This window comes from Furipterus horrens, unplaced genomic scaffold (genome assembly GCF_987537825.1).
Source record: "Furipterus horrens unplaced genomic scaffold, mFurHor1.1.pri manual_scaffold_12, whole genome shotgun sequence".
Classification (NCBI taxonomy): Eukaryota; Metazoa; Chordata; class Mammalia; order Chiroptera; family Furipteridae; genus Furipterus; species Furipterus horrens.
The window spans coordinates 44,180,742-44,200,261 of NW_028327182.1; the positions used below are offsets into that span (position 1 = coordinate 44,180,742).

General features: G+C 36.2%; 1 protein-coding gene across 1 annotated transcript in view; it reads left to right on the forward strand.

Moving 5' to 3' along the window:
* DGKH (diacylglycerol kinase eta) overlaps positions 1–19,293 on the forward strand; it is a 196,142-nt gene extending 176,849 nt beyond the window's left edge. Inside the window, exons 23-31 of the mRNA XM_090258064.1 lie at positions 1,220–1,333; positions 1,583–1,717; positions 2,594–2,757; positions 6,841–6,946; positions 8,478–8,570; positions 10,876–10,995; positions 11,334–11,442; positions 13,285–13,415; positions 19,141–19,293. Coding sequence (XP_090114190.1) covers positions 1,220–1,333; positions 1,583–1,717; positions 2,594–2,757; positions 6,841–6,946; positions 8,478–8,570; positions 10,876–10,995; positions 11,334–11,442; positions 13,285–13,415; positions 19,141–19,230 — 1,062 coding nt within the window. The 3' untranslated portion in view covers positions 19,231–19,293. The remainder of the gene's footprint in view (positions 1–1,219; positions 1,334–1,582; positions 1,718–2,593; positions 2,758–6,840; positions 6,947–8,477; positions 8,571–10,875; positions 10,996–11,333; positions 11,443–13,284; positions 13,416–19,140) is intronic.
* Positions 19,294–19,520: the final 227 nt, after the last annotated feature.

The window sequence follows — 19,520 nt, forward strand, 5'->3', positions numbered from 1 at the left end:
TAAAATTTTATCAATTAAGGAACTGACACTAAGTAAACACAGGTATTAAGTAACAGAGATGTGGTTTAAAACTAGGAAGTCTGATTTTTTTAAATGATAAGAAATATCAATGTTTGCAACTTTGTGTCCTGATATTTTCAGTGTAAGTATTAATTAGGATACTACTTTGTACTGAATGATTTTTAAAGGCATAATTATGATATAGTAAAAGAGAGTAAAAGGGACAAAGTAAAACAAGTGAAATTTAAAAATTTTAGATTAATTTTTTTGAAAATGCAGTTAACATCAAAATAAAAAAGCAAACCTACATGATTTTTATCCCCTGATGAAAATGCTTTAAAGAGTTATGCTAAGATATAAAGCACATGCACATATTGCTTGTTAATACCTTGAAAGATTTCCCGTGGAACATACCAAGTGGCCCTGGTAGCTCATTTGGTTAGAGCATCATCCCAATACACCAAGGTTGTGGGTTTGATCCCTAGTCAGAGCACCTACAAGAATTAACCAATGAATGTGTAAGTAAATGAAACAACCAAACAATGTCTCTCTCTCTCTCCCCCCACTTCCTACCCCATCCCCTCTCTCTCTAAACTCAAAAAAAAAAAAAAAAACATACCAAGTAAACTGGATCATAATCTGCATGTTCATTAGCTTTAACCTTATGAAATCTGTATCATCTTTAAGGTTTTTTAGGTTTTATAAAATTGCATTCATTTTGTCAAGACATCTGAGTTATGTATCAGATATTTAACACATTTTATACCAAGATGAATTATGAGGACCATAAGTATATGTCATGTGGGTCTTAAAACCTATTTTTATTGTGTGTGTTTGTTTTAAGGCATCATCAGTTATATTTTTAAGGTTATCCTTTCCTACTAATATTTACTTTTCTGCTTAGTATTTTCATGATTTAAAAAAAAATATGCATATTACAGAGTTTACATTGCTTGGTGTGCCACTTTACTTAAACCTTAATTTTTAAAAAGGATTTTATTTATTTATTTTTAGAGACAGGGGAAGGGAGGGAGGAAGAGAGAGAGAAACATCAATGTGTAGTTGCCTCTCGCACACCCCCAACTGAGGACCTGGCCCACAACCAAGGCATGTGCCCTGACTGGGAATTGAACTAGTGGCCCTTTCATTCACAGGCTGGCACTCAGTCCATTAAACCTTCATTTTACTAGTGGAAGTGTAATGTAGGTTTTCCTTTCAGATATTTGCTGCACCATCCTTTGATGACAAGATTCTGGAAGTTGTTGCAGTGTTTGATAGTGTGCAAATGGCGGTTTCAAGGGTCATTAAACTACAGCATCATCGAATAGCCCAGGTTCGTTTTCCTAGTCAAACCTGACTTCAATACGTGGGATACTGGGGAGCTATTTAAACATGACTCCGACATTGTATGTTCATTATAAAATACTGACTTTCTTCTTATGTCAGTTATTACTACATCATCACAAGTGGAAACGTGTAACATACTGTTCCACAATGTGGACTAAAGGGCAAGCTTGAATGCAGATTCTGTGTCGGTTTCTCAGGACGATTCGTACTCTTAAAATAACTTGTTTTATTTCAGTGTCGTACAGTAAAAATCACTATATTCGGTGATGAAGGAGTGCCAGTGCAGGTGGATGGCGAAGCATGGGTTCAGCCTCCAGGGATTATCAAAATTGTGCACAAAAACAGAGCTCAGATGCTAACAAGGGACAGGGTATGTAACCAAAAACATTCCTCTAGATTTTCATCAAGACTTCTAAAAAAAAACCTTAAATTGTCATAAAAAAAGTAGAAATCAAGGAAAAAGATTTAAATTGTCTTTTAAATCTGACAGTTAAGTCATTGTGGTTTTAAATAAGAACAACTGTTTATTTAGTCTTTTAAAAAAATAAACTAATTTTTTTTTTAGGTTTACAAAAAAATGAACAGAAAGTACAGAGAATTCTAATACTGTTCCCACATCTTCATCACCTGGACAAGCACATAAATTCCTCTGTTATTAGAATCTTGTATTAGTACACTTATTAAAATTGATGGGCCAATATTGATACTTTATTATTAACTCAAGTCCATATTTACTGTTTGTGCTGCACATTCTATGGGTTTTGACAAATGTTCTATCACTTGTATCCATCATCACAGGATGACACAGAGCAGTTTCACTGCCTTAAAAATTTCTTATGCTCCACCTGTCTGTCCCTCCCCTTCTTACCCTAGCCTCTGGGAACCACCGATCTTTACACTATCTCCATAGTTTTGCCTTTTCCAGAACATGCATTTTTAATTAAAGTCACTCACAAATAAGACTGCCAATGTCCATCCTATCTATGACATAAATAACAGTAAAGATTGAAGCTGTCTTTTTTAAACATTTTAGTAATATGTATTTATCGTTGATTACATTGCTTTTTATTATGCTATACTGGAAAACTTTAAAGTATGGTTTTTGTACTTATGATTTATTTAACGATGTGTTAGATTAGGGAAAAAGCAATAGTAGTTTCAAACTCATTTATATAATATCTAAATACACATTATTTGGGCCTCAGAGCTCTAACCAACAGTTCATTGTAATATTGACTTTAAATAGGCTTTTGAAAGCACTCTAAAATCTTGGGAAGAGAAACAGAAGTGTGATTCTGATAAACCAGTTCTTCGAACTCATCTGTATATCCAGCATGCTATTGATTTGGCCACGGAGGAGGTGTCTCAGATGCAGCTGTGCTCCCAGGCTGCAGAGGAGCTCATTACGAGGTATGGTAGTCCTGCTGCCATGTGGACTAGGAGAACTCTGGTCTTGGCCAATTTTGTTTTATCAGTTTTGATGCATCATTTTGGTTGTTCGGGGTATCGAAAAGAGATGCATTTGCTCTCCTTCATTTTCTGCCTCAGTGCTTGCTGCTCTCCTTCATCATATCCCCTCCAAGATACCTGTGTTCTCTACAGGACAGCTCTCAGACTTCTTCTTTTTTAAATAATTTATTTGTTTGTTTGTTTATTTATTTAGTTTTTTCGAGAGAGGGAAAAGGAGAAAGAGAGGGAGGGAAACATCACTGTGCGGTTGCCTCTCACTCGCGCCCCCAACTGGGGACCTGACGTGCAACCAAGTCATGTGTCCTGACTGGGAATCGAACCAGCGACACTTGGTTTGCAGGCCAACGCTCAATCCACTGAGCCACAGCAGCCAGGGCCTTCTCAGACTTCTTGAAACAGAGTAGAGAGCTTGCCTAATGTACCTTACCACACAGTAGTACTCGTTCTGTTATTGTTTATTTATTTCCCCTGTTTATACACAATCTTTACTGACTTGTCACTTTATAATTAATTATTAATTAAGTGTTTATGGAATGTAGAAGAAAATATAAACATTGTTCCCAAGGAGAGTTGGCGAGGCGGGGGAAGAGTCCAAAAATCAGTTTCTGTGACAGACATGTCACAAGGATTGGGAAACCATACAGAAATTAATTTTTATAGATAGAGAGTGAAGAGATTAAAAATAATAAGTTCCAGATAAACCCGCTATGACCAGGAAGTAACCTGCAGAGGGAAGGGAGGGACTGTGGATAGGTGGGGATAATTAAGCACTGCCTTGTGAGGTGAATATTAAATGAGACCCACTGTGTACTGTGCTTATTAACACATGCTATCTGGCATATTTTGTGTTCTCTAAATGCTAGCTATTATATTTTCCCACACTTTCATCTGGTTACTCATTAAAACGTTGAAAAAGAAAAGAAGAAAAACAAAGCTTGGGTACTAGGGCCTTACTTGCTCCATTTTCCTCCCTCCTACGCACTGTCTGTTCCCCTTCTCACATTCCTTCCTCTTCTCGTTAAATACTTGTTAGACACCTACCTAGAATATAATTGATGTCAAAGATATTTTTTAAAAAGATATACTCTCCCTACTGCTGGAAACCAACGTTCAAAATTAGAATAAAGTATAACTATCGGATACTGAGAAGCTTAGAAGAAACGTAGGGAAAATGAATATTTATTCAGCTAAACTCATATAACTGCATTATTGTACATCTGAGCGTCTTAGCCGCAGAGATACTAGATTTAGAGTAAATACATCTCTTTTAGGTGCTATAGACAACATCTTTGGACTCCAATTTACAGTGTTTTCCCCCCAGATTTATTGAGGTAGAATTGATATAAAACATATATATTTAAGATATATAATGTGATGATTTGATATATGTGTACACCATAAAATGGTTACCACAAGCAAGCTAATTAATACATTATAGAAAAGAGTATGGAGGTTCCTCAAACAATTAAAAATAAAACTACATCATTTTCTTAAAACCAAAATATGCTCCCTTGAAACCAGAATGTACTTCCTGTATTATCACCCTGTCAACAAACCAAATAACCATATAAAGAAGGAAGTACAGCTTGGCCAGACTTGGTTTTGGTCAATGTAGTATGGTTGCCTGTCTTTTTAAAAAATTTTTTGCAAAAGATGAAAACCAGGCTCACTTGTCAATTTTCAGAATTTAGTCATTCTTCAATATTCAACAAGTATTTTGAGCCTCTTCTGTGTGCTTGTCACCAGTTCTGTCACTGGGGCGCCAAGGTAACTGTGTTACAGTCCCTCTTAGTTTACTGACAGAGTAGCAGGAGGGAGAAGTATGGCTGGAGTATTGTCACAGGTTGCAAAGTGGGTACTGTAGTTGCACAGAGGAGACCGGAGGCAGTAAGGGAGGCTGCCTGGAGGAAATGACCTCTCAGCAGAGTCTTGAGAGAAGAGTAGAGAAGGAGCAAGCTAAGCATGGGAGCCAGCGTGGGCAAAGGCCCAGAGGCATGTGAGTACATGGTGCTTTCAAGAAACCTCAGAGTTTGGGGTGACTGAAATGATGGCATGGCATATTTGAGGGTGAGGGAATGTGGAAGGAATCTGAGGAGGGGCCACAGCTTTACCTGGGCATTTATGGAAACAATGTGACGTATTGCCTGCAGCAGAGCAAAACTGAAGCAGGGTGAACACTGTTGGAATGGTCCTTAGGAAACGATGGATTGAGGCAGAAGAGATGGAAAGGAGAAGAGAGATTTAAGGTAGGGTAGGATCTAAAATTAGTACACGAATGTGAATTAGGAGACAGGATAACCCTGAGGTTTCTGGTGGAAGGCTGGAGGGACTGTGTTGCCTTTGATTAAGCCATAGTATTCAGGAAGAGCAGATTTTGAGAGAAAGTGATGGGTGGGTTCCAGGTTAGACTTAGAGAATTTCAATTACATTAAGAATTTCTAGGAGGAGATTCAGTTGGCAGTTAGAAATGTTGATCTGAAGTTGATTTGCCTCTTTATCGTTCTTTGAAAATTAGAACATTTACCCATCACTATTCTGATAAATAACCTGTTCTTTATAATTTCCGTAGGTTATTGGTAAGAATGCTGAGGTGACATTTGCAAGTTCCTTTAAGCCTTAGATATCAATTTTGTGATCCTTAAGAATTAAACTCTTTTCCTTTACTCTTGATTGAAATATGTAGGACTTCTGTCTCTTTTGTCCTACCCTTTCCACATTGAAAATCATTCTCCTTGAAGATGTGAGAAGCAAAAAGGGTTTGAATGGTCTTGCCTTCTTGCTCATCTGCAAACCTTACATTTTCTAGCAGTTGGTAGAACTTTTCCTCTGCTCTCCTTTGTCTTTAGAGCCCTCCAGGATTTTGTCTTTCTAGGACTGTTCTTGAGGGTTTCAATTCCAGAGGGCTATGGCACACCAGTCTTTGGAGCTGGGTAAGCATAGATTCAAATCCTGACTCACTTATTATTAGCTTTGTATATACTAGACCCCCTGGCTGGTTTTGCTCAGTGGATTGAGCGTCGGCCTGTGAGCTAAGTGTCGCTGGTTCGATCTTCCAGTCAGGGCACATCAGAGAAGGAAAACTCTGACTCCAAAAAACCTCTGCTGCCTTGCGGCATACCTCTTCAGGGGAAAGGCTAAGGGAGTAAACCCCAACAGAAAATCCGGAGCCGGAGTCCCTAAGGCGGTTTGACGTTTAGTCAACACCGGCAACTCCTGCGGCGCACCTGAAGCCAAGCTGTATTGACTCCGTCTTTCCCTTGGACCCTTCAGCTGCAAAGAGAGGGGGGGTCTGCTGCATGGGCAACAGCAGACCCTCCATATCACCCTGCCCAGGCTCTGTAGCTTCAGCTTCACTGGAGAGGACACTCCAGCGTCATCGCAAGATGTCGATTCAACACGGGAGGAGACAGATACCGTGTCACTCCCGAGTCAGACTGCACAGCCATTTTCGGCGGTGCAGATAGACTCTTAAGAAGCTACACCATCGTCTCTCGAGACAGACGGCTGCCGATATGATACGATACATACTAACTCCCTCTGATCCTCAATGTCTTCATCTATAAAGTGGAAAACTATAATACATATAAAGCACTTAGCATATCGATGATAGATATATGGCAGTGTTCTTCCCCTAACCTGTTGTATGTGTTTCTGGTTCAAGTTTCAATGAATAAAAGACAAGTCTCTACTCTCTTTATTTGGGACCTCTCTCACTTTCCAATGATACTGCAAAATGAAGTGTAACTATATTTTGTTTTTCCAGATAGCACCTCAATATATTTATCTCTGATTCTAAGCCTAACTTTTTTATAAAGATTTTTGGTTTGGCATTCTTTGTTGCAATGGGATTTCAATTTTGTAAATCTACCCTGTGACGTTCATAATCGAAGTCATTTTTTAAAAAGTTACCCTTAATGACTTGTATTTTTTTAAACTTGTTTTATTCTACCACTTCTATGCTTCAGAAAAACCAGCAGTGCTCAAAACAGTGTTTTTGTTCATTTGTTTTGTTCTTGCTTTCAGGATTTGTGATGCTGCCACGATCCACTGTCTTTTGGAGCAAGAACTGGCCCATGCTGTGAATGCCTGCTCCCACGCACTGAATAAAGCCAACCCTCAGTTCCCAGAGGTGAGGAGCTAATGGTAAATTTCATTCCACAGATTTCTTTGGTGTTACACATACATTTTGATACTATAAAATGTGCTCTTTGAAAGAACAGTATATAGTCTAGGTGAATCTTTGTCAGAAGCTTATGGTAAATTTGTGGCTAAATTTTTCTTTTATTTTCTTCTTTCTGCCATTTTTCTATTCCTGTTCTTACATTCCCTCATGTTTTCTATTTCATTTTCCATCACTTTCCATCTTGCTATGTTTCTTCTACTCTTTCTCCCTTTAACTGCTACCATTGCTCCTTATTTCTTCTTTTACCTTCTCTCCTGCACCTAGATATAGAACAAACCTAGGTGTCATGCATTTTATTAAAGATACTAATTCATTTCTGAAGTTGTGCACTCAAATTATTTTTATCTCATTTTTTTACTAAATTAATAAATTTAGTAAATTTTAATGTAGAAATTAAAATTTTGTAGAACTTAATAATAGAATGGCTATAACTCCCTTGAAATGTGATACATCATAAAAGGCTATAGTATACAGAAAATGGATCACATTATTTTATTATTTTAATTTTTCAATGAAGTTAACTGTATTAATACAAGGGGATCCCCCCCAAAACAGGATTATCGTGGCCCTTGTAGTACACGTACCCCCAGCTAGGTGAGTGTTCTAGGAACCCACCCATCTGTATCAGTGTTTCAGCTGGTGTTTTTGTGAGAGGCTGCATTCAGCTTCAGTGAATTTTTTTGAAGACTCTTTTAACGCCTTTTCCCATTTCATGATGGGTGATTTACTAGCATACCTGCCCATATCGCACTAACTGTTCAGCAGTTTTTAACCAAAACAGCACTCTCCCTGTACCCCACCCTCCGTATTCACCAGATCTCACCCTGAGCTATTCTTTTTGTTTCCCCGGATGAAAGAAGTCCTCAAAGGGAAACATTTTGCCCATGTGGAAGAGGGGAAATGAAAAAGAGCAGAAGCACTAAAAGGCATCAAAATCAACGTGTTCAAAAACTAATTTGAACAGTAGAAAAAAATGTCTCAATAGGTGTAGTGCATCAAATGGAGAGTACTTTGAAGGTGACTGAATTTTAAACATGCAAGAATAAATATGCATTTTTTATAAATAAATTCTGGATTTTTTTTGGTCTCCTCTTGTATACAAATGTTCTAGTCCTTTGTGTTAAAGTCTAAAAAGCAATCTGGTTGGAACTACTGAGAGTCACAGATAGAACTAATTATGATCAAACATGATTTTCTTCGACTTAACTTTTTATGGGAATGTATATACATTGTCACCAGCATATACATGTCTATATGTAGGAGATATGGTCCTGGGTGTATTCATTAGAGTCAGTGCATACAAGAATTAGAAGAGTAATTATGCTAATAACCATGACTGTGAAATAGTACAGTTATAGTAGAATTTTGGTAGAATTTGTGATGTGAATTTAAATTGGAATAATAAAATTTAAAGTGTTTGCTGATGATTGAATTCCGATTTAATACAGAACTACTTGTCTTTAATTTTTTTTTCTAGAGTCTTACAAGAGACATTGCCACAGAAATAGCCATCAATGTGAAGGCACTATATACTGAAACAGAATCTTTACTAGTGGGTAGAGTGCCTTTGGTAAGGAAAAGAAATGACTGATCACATAAGAATGATGTTAAATGTATGGGTTTTACCTTCATTAGGGAACATAAATGCAGCCTCTGGCCTCCAATCTTAGAGCTTCCTTTTTACCTAGCTTTTACCTTTAAGAAAATAAAAGGCTAAACCTGGGAGTTATGATTGATTAGTATGGTTTTCTAGATTTGCTTAAAAGACAACACTTTCTAGTCTCAGCGTTTTCAAAAACTAAATTTTAAGAGGTAGCCATATTTCTCAGATTGGTGCTGGACATCAAGGCCAACTCTACATCTGACCATAGTCATGGACCTCAAGCTTAAGTGCTAGAAGACCATCAGTGTTTGTTTTGTTTCCCTTGTCAGCCTCTGTTCCATCACAGGTTTCAAATGTTCTAGCATGTTGGGTCTTTTCGCCACCTAGTGTTTGATTGTGGGTTATTCACACATGCTGTTGTAACTATAGAAAGCCTATTTTTTCTTCCTGTAACAATTCTGATTAATTGATAGGTGATGATCCTAAAACATTTCTCTTGACTGTAATTTTATCTCTTGCTTTGAAAAATATACACTTAAATAAAAGTGATTAGTAAAAGTCATAGTACCTGGCATAGTGAAAAAATGGGAGGTGTGTCACGTAGTCTAGCTGACTAATAAGTGACTGTAGTTGGAATTCCTGTTTGGGTTCAGAAGAATGCTGCCCTCAGAGCATCCTTTATTCTGAGAAGAGAAGCTGAAAGGCTGCATGAAGTCCATTGCTCTCACCTGCCTCCAGAGGAAGCTGAAATACAGCTTCCTTAACTCAAGAGGTGGCTGCTTCTGCTGTGCCCATGAAGAAAAACTTGTAGGAAGAAATGCTGGTTATATCTTTTGATAAAACCAGTAGGAATCTTGGCTATTAACCAGAATCTTCTTGCTGCTCTTCTAAAATTAGTCCTATAGGAAATCTAGTGAACTGTGACTTTAGTGCCAGTTTTTGGATAGAAGGCATGTTTTTTTGTGTGTGTTATTTGAAGTACATTTAAGGTGATTTCTGATTGCCAAGAACTGTAAGCATAACTTATTCTGTATTTTAGTTTTCTACCAGAAAGTTTCCATTGAGTGTTATGTGGTTAATATTTATCAATTATATTATTTTCATAAAGAAGGACACCCCCTCCACTTTCAGTGCTTCTGTCATTGTCAGAAAATGGATATTTGGTCTAAAATGTGTACCACTAAATTTTATCAGGTACCTTTGACAATATTGATATCCCAGGAAAGAGTCAATCATATTTGAGAGCAACTAAGGTTTACTCTTTATTTTGATTCTAGAATGAATATACAATCACCATTTTATCAGTTTTGTAAGAGATACATTTTTGGACTGAAAGGGAAGTGGTAAATTTTATATGAGAGTCTGGAGAATCTCCATGTTTTTATTAACAACTAGAAATGGTAGTTAAATTAAGGAGGGAGAAAACATAATGTCCAGAATAACAGTAACATTCTCTGAACTTTCTGTGAACCTATATGTAGTACTCTACAATTTTAAAGTAACTTATAAAAATGCTGATTACCTGGAAGAAACTATAGAAATAATTTAGTCATACTCTACTATTTATTGAGAAGGAAACTAAGACTCCTGAAATCATTAACCTTCTCTTAGTTGCAAAGTTAGTAACAAGTCCAAGACTAGAATCCAGTCATTTCTCACATACCAGTGTTTATTTTACCTTTATTCATTTACTGAATTTATAAGTGCTTTCTAATAACTGCTTCGAGTGGGGAGATAATAGGTGAGCAGTTAAATTCTTTTTAAGTTGATAAACCTTCCAGATTACAAGCTTTTTTGGTTTTTGCTTTTCCATGATTTTTATAACAGCTTTTCATCACAAATTTTTCTGACATTTGTGAGGTTTTTTTCCCTAAATCTTATTATTTTCACTTTCCAGGAGATTCTTCTGCCAAGCAGTTATTTTTATATGATGTATTTTTTGCTAATTTTAAAAAGATAATTGTTTGTTTACATAGTGACCTGTGTAAATCAGAAGACTCTTTGGCACAAATATGAGATTACTCACTAAAGCAAAAGTCACATTAGCTTCTATCATGGGAAATAAGGATACATCTATCAAGTTTTCTTTCAGTGAACCCAGTATAAGATTATTTGTTCTTTTTAAGTATTTTTATTAAAAACAAATATCACAATAACAACTAGCATAGCCTAATGAGAGATGAGGATATTCATTATCAAATGAAATAATTTATTCTATTTGAGGTTGGGTACTGAACCTTGTTTTGTTTTGTTTTAATCTACTGGTCAATAGCAGTTGGAATCTCCACATGAAGAGCGGGTGTCCAGTGCCTTACACTCTGTGGAAGTGGAGTTACAGAAATTAACAGAGATTCCTTGGCTTTATTATATCCTACACCCAAATGAGAATGAGGTATGTAAAATACATCCTGTTTCTTTATAAATGCAGAATTTATGATGATAGAATTTGAACTCATCTTTTGTAAAAGACATATTCAGGGGAAATAAATTTTGAATATTGCTTTCAGAGGTATCATTCATGAACAAATAAGAAGAAGCTTTTATGTGAACCAAGGTAACTTAGGGGATCGGTACATTTTCAGTAGTATATAAAATAAACTTTTTTGAAGAAGTTATCACTTCAACAATGTTTTGTATTTCTAACCTATTCCTATGTTATCTCTAATATTAGAGTGCGTTTTTCTTCTCTTACTATTCTGAGAAAATTCTTATCTTGCTCCACTTGAACAGGAGCCTCCTGTGGATTGCACCAAGAGAAACAACAGAAGCACAGTATTTCGTATAGTGCCAAAATTTAAAAAGGAGAAGGTTCAGAAGCAGAAGACAAGTTCACAGCCTGGTAGGTGTTCTGCAGTGGTGGGGGTAGGGGGGTGTATAATACAGTAGTCCCTCTCTATATCACAGTTCACTTATCGCAGCCTCACTGTATCGCGGGATTTTTAAAAATAATACATTTAATTATTTATCGCGGATTTTTCACTATATTGCGGGGTTTTGTAGTATGTATATGTATGTTGTTAAAGTTACGTAGGTTTAAGAGTGTAGAATATGTTTAAGAACATAAATAGTGTTTATAAAAGTGTGAAAAAGGTTAGTAAGGGAGTGGAAAGGTTAAAGGACTGGGAACGGTTTATAAGTGTGTGAGAAGGGTTTATAAAGTCTTAAAATATATATAAATACTAAAATGTAAGTTTCCTACTTCACGGATTTTCACCTATCGCAGGGTGGGGGTGGGGGGTTGTCTAGAACGTAATGCCCGCGATAAGCGAGGGAATACTCTATATGGAAAAATAGCACTAAAGTAATACCACTGAGGCAATAAAATGTTTCAGATAGAGATAGTTATTGTACAACATTTTGAATGTACTAAATGCCACTATAAAATGCTTCAAGTGGTAAGTTTCATTTAATGTTTATTTTACTGTTATAAACAATTATATTGTCCCTAAAATATGTCCAAATATCAGTTGGAATTAGTAGTTATGAAACACATAAGAAAACAAGGTGGTTGCTGATTTGCCGCTTTGTTTGGTGGATGTCAGTGCATCTGTTTAGATGGTCTCTGTCTTGCTCAATAGCAATTCAAGGCATCAGCGTGTAACTTGTTTTTTGTCTTCAAAGTTCAAAATCCAGATCATTTTGATGAATGGAACATAGAAACTTTCGTATATTCCTTTAGCTTGCTAAATATATTTTCTACCTGAAGTTCTATACTTTCCTTTTTCCTATTTGAAGGACTTACTACACCATTCCAGCCCCTCGGTAATGGCAGTCTACTGTGACACATTCTCAAGCAAAGATTAAATTCTCTCTTTGAAATTGTCTTTCTAGTTCCATTCCTGCTTCTCCCTAGAGAATCAATTTAATGCTATACTAGTGCTAAAGCACCTCAGGTGCTGTGTGTGTGATGGTAGGTGCCTTTCACAATCAAATCAATTTTTAATTTTTCTGAGTTAGCTATCACCTTTTCAAAAGTGATAATATAACCTGATTTTTGACAGTGGTAGAGCAGCTATTCAAGGGCATTTTAAAACCAAATATGGCAAATAAGTAGCCTTTATAAAGCTAATCAGTGTTGAATAAAATGTATAAAAGAATGGTTGTACTTACGAGAAATAGCATTCCAGTTCATCTTGGAGTGTACTGTTGACCGTTTTTAGATGATATTAAATCAATTTAACAGGACATTTATTTTTGTAATTATCAATAGTAATAGAGTCAATAAAGGCGGCGCCTGAAGCAGCAAGATCTGAAGCAGAAGTTAGTGTAAGATTAAGTATCCTGTGTTAGATTTTAAATTTTAATTAGCATTTGTAGCTAATTAAACTATAGCCAGTTTCATATATAGTCTTACGGAAATCATCAGAACTTATTTAGTCCTTGTACTACTGATTCTAATCATGAGAAGTACATCTTTTATATATACTGTGTAGTTTGGGTGGCTTTAAGGAGGAAACCGAGCTAAAGCTAAGGGCACAGGTGCACTGCAGTGAATGTCTTTGTGATCCTTGTGTTGATCTGCATGAGAAAAAATGGAATTGTAGTTTTGTTGAAACACCTTTAACCTTTCCCTTTGCTAGCACTGCTGCTGTACTCTGTTTGCATCTTCTTTGGCCAACCTTTGCTTTGTAATGCATTGAGCATGTAGAAATTAAGGGGGTTTTGCTCTTAACTTTGGTAGTTCAGAAATGGGGCACAGAGGAAGTTGCTGCTTGGCTGGATCTGATCAATTTGGGAGAGTACAAAGAAATCTTCATCCGTCATGACATCAGAGGGGCTGAACTTTTGCATCTGGAAAGGCGAGATCTGAAGGTATTTCCTTTGTGCTACTCTTTGCTCTTGAGAAACAGTCCTTTTTCCTGTGCCTCTTCTGTTATGTGGTTATAGCTTGGCTTATGTTATGCAAACATGCAGTAATCTAATATGCATTGTCTTGTGGCCTGAATTCCTTGTATGCTTTTTAAACAAGAATGTCTGCCATATTTTCCTGTCAAAATCATTCTCTGGCTATTTCAGCTAAAGCTTAGCATGACTTTAGTAATTTTCTCTGCATCCATTGATGTGACTGTCCCTATGTGCTAATATTTTTAAATGGGTGATGTTTCCCTCTGCTCATTCTACTGGGTTAACATGAAAGCTGATAATTGTTGCTGAAAATGACTGAACAAAATCTAGTATAAGGTTAACAACTAAAAGTTAATTCAAAATATCAATAATAAAGCTTTTCTAATATATGGAACTAGATGATAGACTTATAGCAGTTCTGTGCTTTTGTTGCATTTCTAAATTGACCTTTCAGATAGATGTCAGAGGAACAACTAGACCAATAAATTTAAATTTCCTTTCCATGACTTATTGTTAAAATTGCATTATTCAAAAATATAAATTATTTCCTTTAGTAAATGAAGTAAAAATTTTGCCTTGCTTGTGCTAGAAATCAGCTTAGAGCCTGTTTGTCATTTATGATGGAGAAGAAAAATCATTAATTCATGGTCTGCACCAATTCCCTTTAATTCTTTGGGTGGAGACAACAGTAGAAATGGCCAAAGTGGCCTACCTGTTCGGTCCCAAAGTTAGGAGTAAGGTTTGTCATATTATACTTTCTTACTATACACTGTCATTTAAAAATTCCAAGATGTTTAATAAACAAGTGACAAGGCCTTCAACATTTATTGGAGTGATCCCTTTCCTGTAGATAAATTCATGAATTGTCTGTGTCTTTATAAGTAGGTTAGCAGACGTTTTTGAACAGATAGTGGGTAATGTAAAGTAAAGATCTCTAGAATGCAGAGTCATAGAGTTTTTGTACATCAAAAGTGGACATCATTTATACCTAGACATTTTTAGCCCAGAATAATAATACAATAATAAATTAATTAATTACCTTAGTTGAGAGTCACTAATCTAGAACACAGCAAACGATAGTGTTAGAGTTCATAAAGTAAAGATTGACTTCAAAACTTGAAATGAATGCACAAAAAAAATGTGGGGCAATCATCATATACAACATATTTGTGTAGCTGCTGATATCCTCAGCAGGCAGAAATATTTATGAAATAGCTGCTGATTGCTGTATTTTATGGCAGCTTCCCTCAGTGATATCTGCCCTCTGGAAGCTCGCATCTCATCTGCCATGACTAAGCATACATTCAAGGGAAAGACTGTGTGTGTTTGTATATGTTGTGTATGTATACATACAAATGTATACAAACATGCAAATACACACACATTGAGTGAAGCAAATATTTGTAGAATGAAAATAACGGCATATACACATAAGTCAAAGTTAGAGGGTAGGAGCTGGCTAGAAAAAAAAGACCCAGAGTGGAAAAGTAGATAGAAATTATTTTGTAAACTTTCTCTTCAGCTTTCATGGGAGTTTGATTCTGTTTTCTTTTTCTTTTTAATACAAATAACATTCTACCCCTTAAATTTTTTTCTAGAAATTTGTATTGGTAGTCCTTTTTAATTCTTTTGGTTTTAAAAAGGGTGTGGGGAAATGAAAAAAGAAGAATAATTTTACAGAAAGATCCTTCTTTCTGTAAAACCATGAAAGTAGAGGCTGAGTTCCCCTTGGTCTCTGGTTGTGGCTGCCAGAGAACAGACACTTCAGAATAAAGTCTCTAAATGTGAAGGATTACCTACACTGTCTATGAATATATTATATCAATGGTTCACAAGTTTATATTTTCAGCTCTGACCCCATTTGTGAACTTCAGGATTATGTCACTAATTCTACTTGATACTTGGCTCTCACACAGGGATGTCAATCTTAACATGTCCAAAACCAAACTTTTGATCTCCTGTCCCACTCCCATTCTGCCTCTTCTCCAGTGCTCTGCATGTTGGTAATCACCCCTCTCTCCTTCCAGGCGCTTGAGACAGAGAAACCCAAGGTCATGCTTACCACCTTCTTCTTACTGTCCTTTTTCTCCTCTAACTCATTAAGCCCTTCACAAAGTGAGGTTGCTTTTTCCTTCCCATACCCTATTCTGTGGTGCTGTAACCTCTGTCTGTGTAAGGTTAATGGCTTCCTAACTGACCCTTCTACTGCTCCTCTTGCTCTCTCCAGTGCATTATAAACATTGCAATCATAGTGATCATTTTAATATTAGATATCACTTTTCTGCTTAAAACCTTTCAGTGGCTTCTCTTTTCTATTATAATAAAGACTCACATCTTTGTTAGGCCATCAGGTTTTGCCTGTTTATTCAACCTGCGGTGGAATTACTGGCTCCCTGTTGGGTTATACCTTATCTACCCCAGCCTTGTTTCACTTGCTTAAAAATAATAAATTCTATCTCACCTTAGGAATATACCCTCTTGTGGTATGTTTCCCCCCTGTACCTCACCTGGCTAACTCCTGCTCAGATCTTGGCTCAGAGATAACAATGAGTCTAAAGGTGGCAAAGGAAGAAGATTATAACACAGAAAGACAAATGGATTGTAGTATTTTTTTCTCCTGGAAGACAATAGACAAAACCAGTGGGCACCCCCCAAAAATGGTAAAGACACAGTGGTTTGGTTTTGTTTTGTTTTGTTTTGTTTTTCATTTGGAATATCTACAAAGCATGCTTCTACAAAATTAGGCCTATTCATCCAAAGAAAACAAAAACCAATAACAGAGACTATGAAAAATAAATTAAGAACCATATAACTAATGTCAGGGCACAACTTTATCACAGCCTAACTCCTTGAAGACATGAAAGTATTGAACTCAAAGTAAAGAAAATATAGCTCCGAAGTTAGAGTAACTCTGTGGAAAACTTTCACCTGATTATACTATGATAGTAATTCTGAGTAGAGTCTGCCCTTCCCAAAGAAATTTTGATTTTTCAGATACAATGTGCATGTAGCCTAAAATAAAATATTTAGTGTTAAATGTAACATTTTACTTTAAAAAATTTTATTATGGTTGACATTAAGTATTATTTTGTATTAGTTTCAGGTGTACAGTGTGATGTCAGACAATCATACTACTTCACAAAGTGCTCCCCTTGATATTGTCAGTACCCACCTGGCACCATACAGTTATACTGTTATTGACTACATTCCCTGTGCTGTACTGTACATCACTGTGACTCTTCTGTAACTACCAGTTTGCACATTTTAATCCCTTCACCTTTTTCATCCAACCTGCTTCCTTCCGGTAACCATCAATCTGGTCTCTGTATCTATAAATCTGTTTCAGTTTTGTTTATTCATTTACTTTATTCTTTAGATTTCACATATAAGTGAAATCGTATGTTATTTGTCTTGCTCTGTCTGACTTACTTCACTTAGCATAATACCTCCTAGGTCCATCTAGGCTATTGCAATTGGTAAGATTCTATTCTTTTTTATGGCTAAGTAATATTCTATCATATATATGTACCACGGCTTTATTATCAACTCGTCTATTGATGGGCACTTGGGTTGCTTCCCCAGATAACTACGTTATCACAAAGTATAAAGAATATTAAACATTTCACTTATACCAAAGAATCTCAATACGATTTAAATGCATTTACATTTCAAATTTAGGCAGCATTCACTAGTATTGTATCTTCTTCTGGGATTTGGCCTTGCTTTTGTTATTTTAGCACAGACTCAGAAAATGTATAGTGGCCTTAAGACTGATTGTGGATGACCTGTTGTCATATGAGAAAATATTTTTCAGGATCAGTTAAATATTGTAAAACTTTTACTCTGACATAATCTTCAGCTTGAAAAAAGCAGTAGCTGTGGAAAGAGTATTTTCTAGAGGATTCAGAGACTTCAGTAGCACTGCTGCTCTAGAATTCAAATTACTCATAAAGTCTTGAGTTGGCCAAAATGTTCATGTGATTTTTTTCTGTACAATTGCTCTAGTAGCACTTAGTTGTCTTTAACTTCATTTGAAACAATTTTGTTAGATATATTGTGACAACTGTCATATCAGCGTGCATTTAAAAAAACTTATCAAAATTGGTGAATTTTTGTGTAGCCATTTTAATATTGGAGAATGGAAGAAGATATGCAACATTTTCGGCACACTATGCTTTATTATTTCAAGAAAGGTAAAAATGCAAGTGAAATGCAAAAAAAATATTTGTGCAGTGTATGGAAAAGGTGCTGTGACTGATCAAACGTGTCAAAAGTGGTTTGTGTCCTGGCTGTTGTGGCTCAGTGGATTGAGTGTCGGCCTGTGAGCCAAGTGTAACTGGTTCAATTCCCAGTCAGGGCACATGACTCGGTTGCACGTCAGGTCCCCAGTTGGGGGCGCAAGTGAGAGGCAACCACACAGTGATGTTTCTCGCCCTCTCTTTCTCCTTTCCCGTCTCTCTAAAAATAAATAAATAAATAAAACAACAAACAAACAAATAAATTATTTAAAAAAATAAAAAAGTGGTTTGTGAAGTTTCTTGGTACTATTGACATTTTGGCCAAATAATTCTTTGCAGTGGGTCTGTCTTATGCATTGGAAGATATTCAGCAGCACCCTTCACCTTTACACACTAGAAGCCAATGGCGGGAGATAGCTGACATACTGAAAATACCCAAATCAGTAAAGTTATTGGTGAAACTGAAAAATGTGTCTTATTTTACAGAAAAAAATGTAACAGACTTTTTGGCCAAACCCAATACCTTATAATGCTATTTTCTAGGCTGCTTTGAAAGTAGTCATTTTACTAATTTTCAAATATTTTAAATTCTGTTTTGTAAAGTTATTCCACTTCACATATTATGTCCCTTATACTTAAAGAAGCTGTTGTGTTTGGAGACCTTCACCCTTTCTTTTAGTTTTTCAGATAGTGAATGTTCTGGTTATCTTGGATGGGTTTCATTCATTTCTGCAACAAATGCCTGCTATGTGTGCACTCTCTGCAATCATCATCCATTTCTGAGAGTTAACTATTGAATTCTCGGTTCTTTATGAAAGATAGTTCTTTAAGAAACACGAAGAATTCTAAGGGAAAGGAGCTGAAAGTGTCTAAGGAGGAAAAGCATCAACCCACAGATACCTATGCTTAAGAATTTTTTACACTTACACATTACACAGTGTAAATATTCCTCTGAAATCAGAGACTCTGACTGCAACTACAGATGCATTTGTGCTCCAAATTTAGGTAATGGGCACTGGTGTCTTCCTTTAGGATTCGGCCCCACTCTCATTTTGCCGAAGACGTGTGTAGTTGCCTTACCACTGATTGTGGGTGCCCCGGTGGCACACATTCTTCTCTCAGGGATTCCAAAAGGAGCTCTGTTCTTACAAAAAGAAGAAAAAAGAGAAACTAATTTAGACTCTTGAAGAACTGCCATTGTATATCATTTATGAGAATGCTATATTTAAGAATTTGTGTAGGATGTGATTTTTTACTGGTTGGTAAAATTTCAGTGTCAGGTTATTTTTGTTTTATAAACTTATTTTTCTAGCTTTCACTTCCTGAATCGTTGACTATAAACTAAAATAAATGAAGCAAGTGCTAATTTTAAGTTAAATATTTAATCCCCAATTTTCTCTTGTCATTAAACTTCTTTCTCTTCTTTCCTTGTACCTTTTCCCATTTTTTTTTAGGACCTGGGGATACCGAAAGTGGGTCATATGAAGCGAATTCTCCAGGGCATTAAAGAGCTTGGAAGGAGCACTCCCCAGTTTGAGGTGTAATCATATTGGTGCTATTCCTTGGAAGGGAAGTAATTGCTACTTAATACAAAGTTCTTGGAAGCAGTTGGCTGTTGTTGTCATTTTCTGCTTAGATAAGTAAGCACCACTGAAGCACCCCTATGGCTTGATATTTTGCTGTGGGTGAAAATTTTGATTTGAGGTATCAGAAAATATTTTTGTGCCAAAAATACATTTCACAAAGCCATTTTCTTATTGTGCAAAACTAACATGTTCAAATTTGCTCATGTTAGTAAAAAAAAGGTAGGAAGACAGTGAGACAATTGGATTGT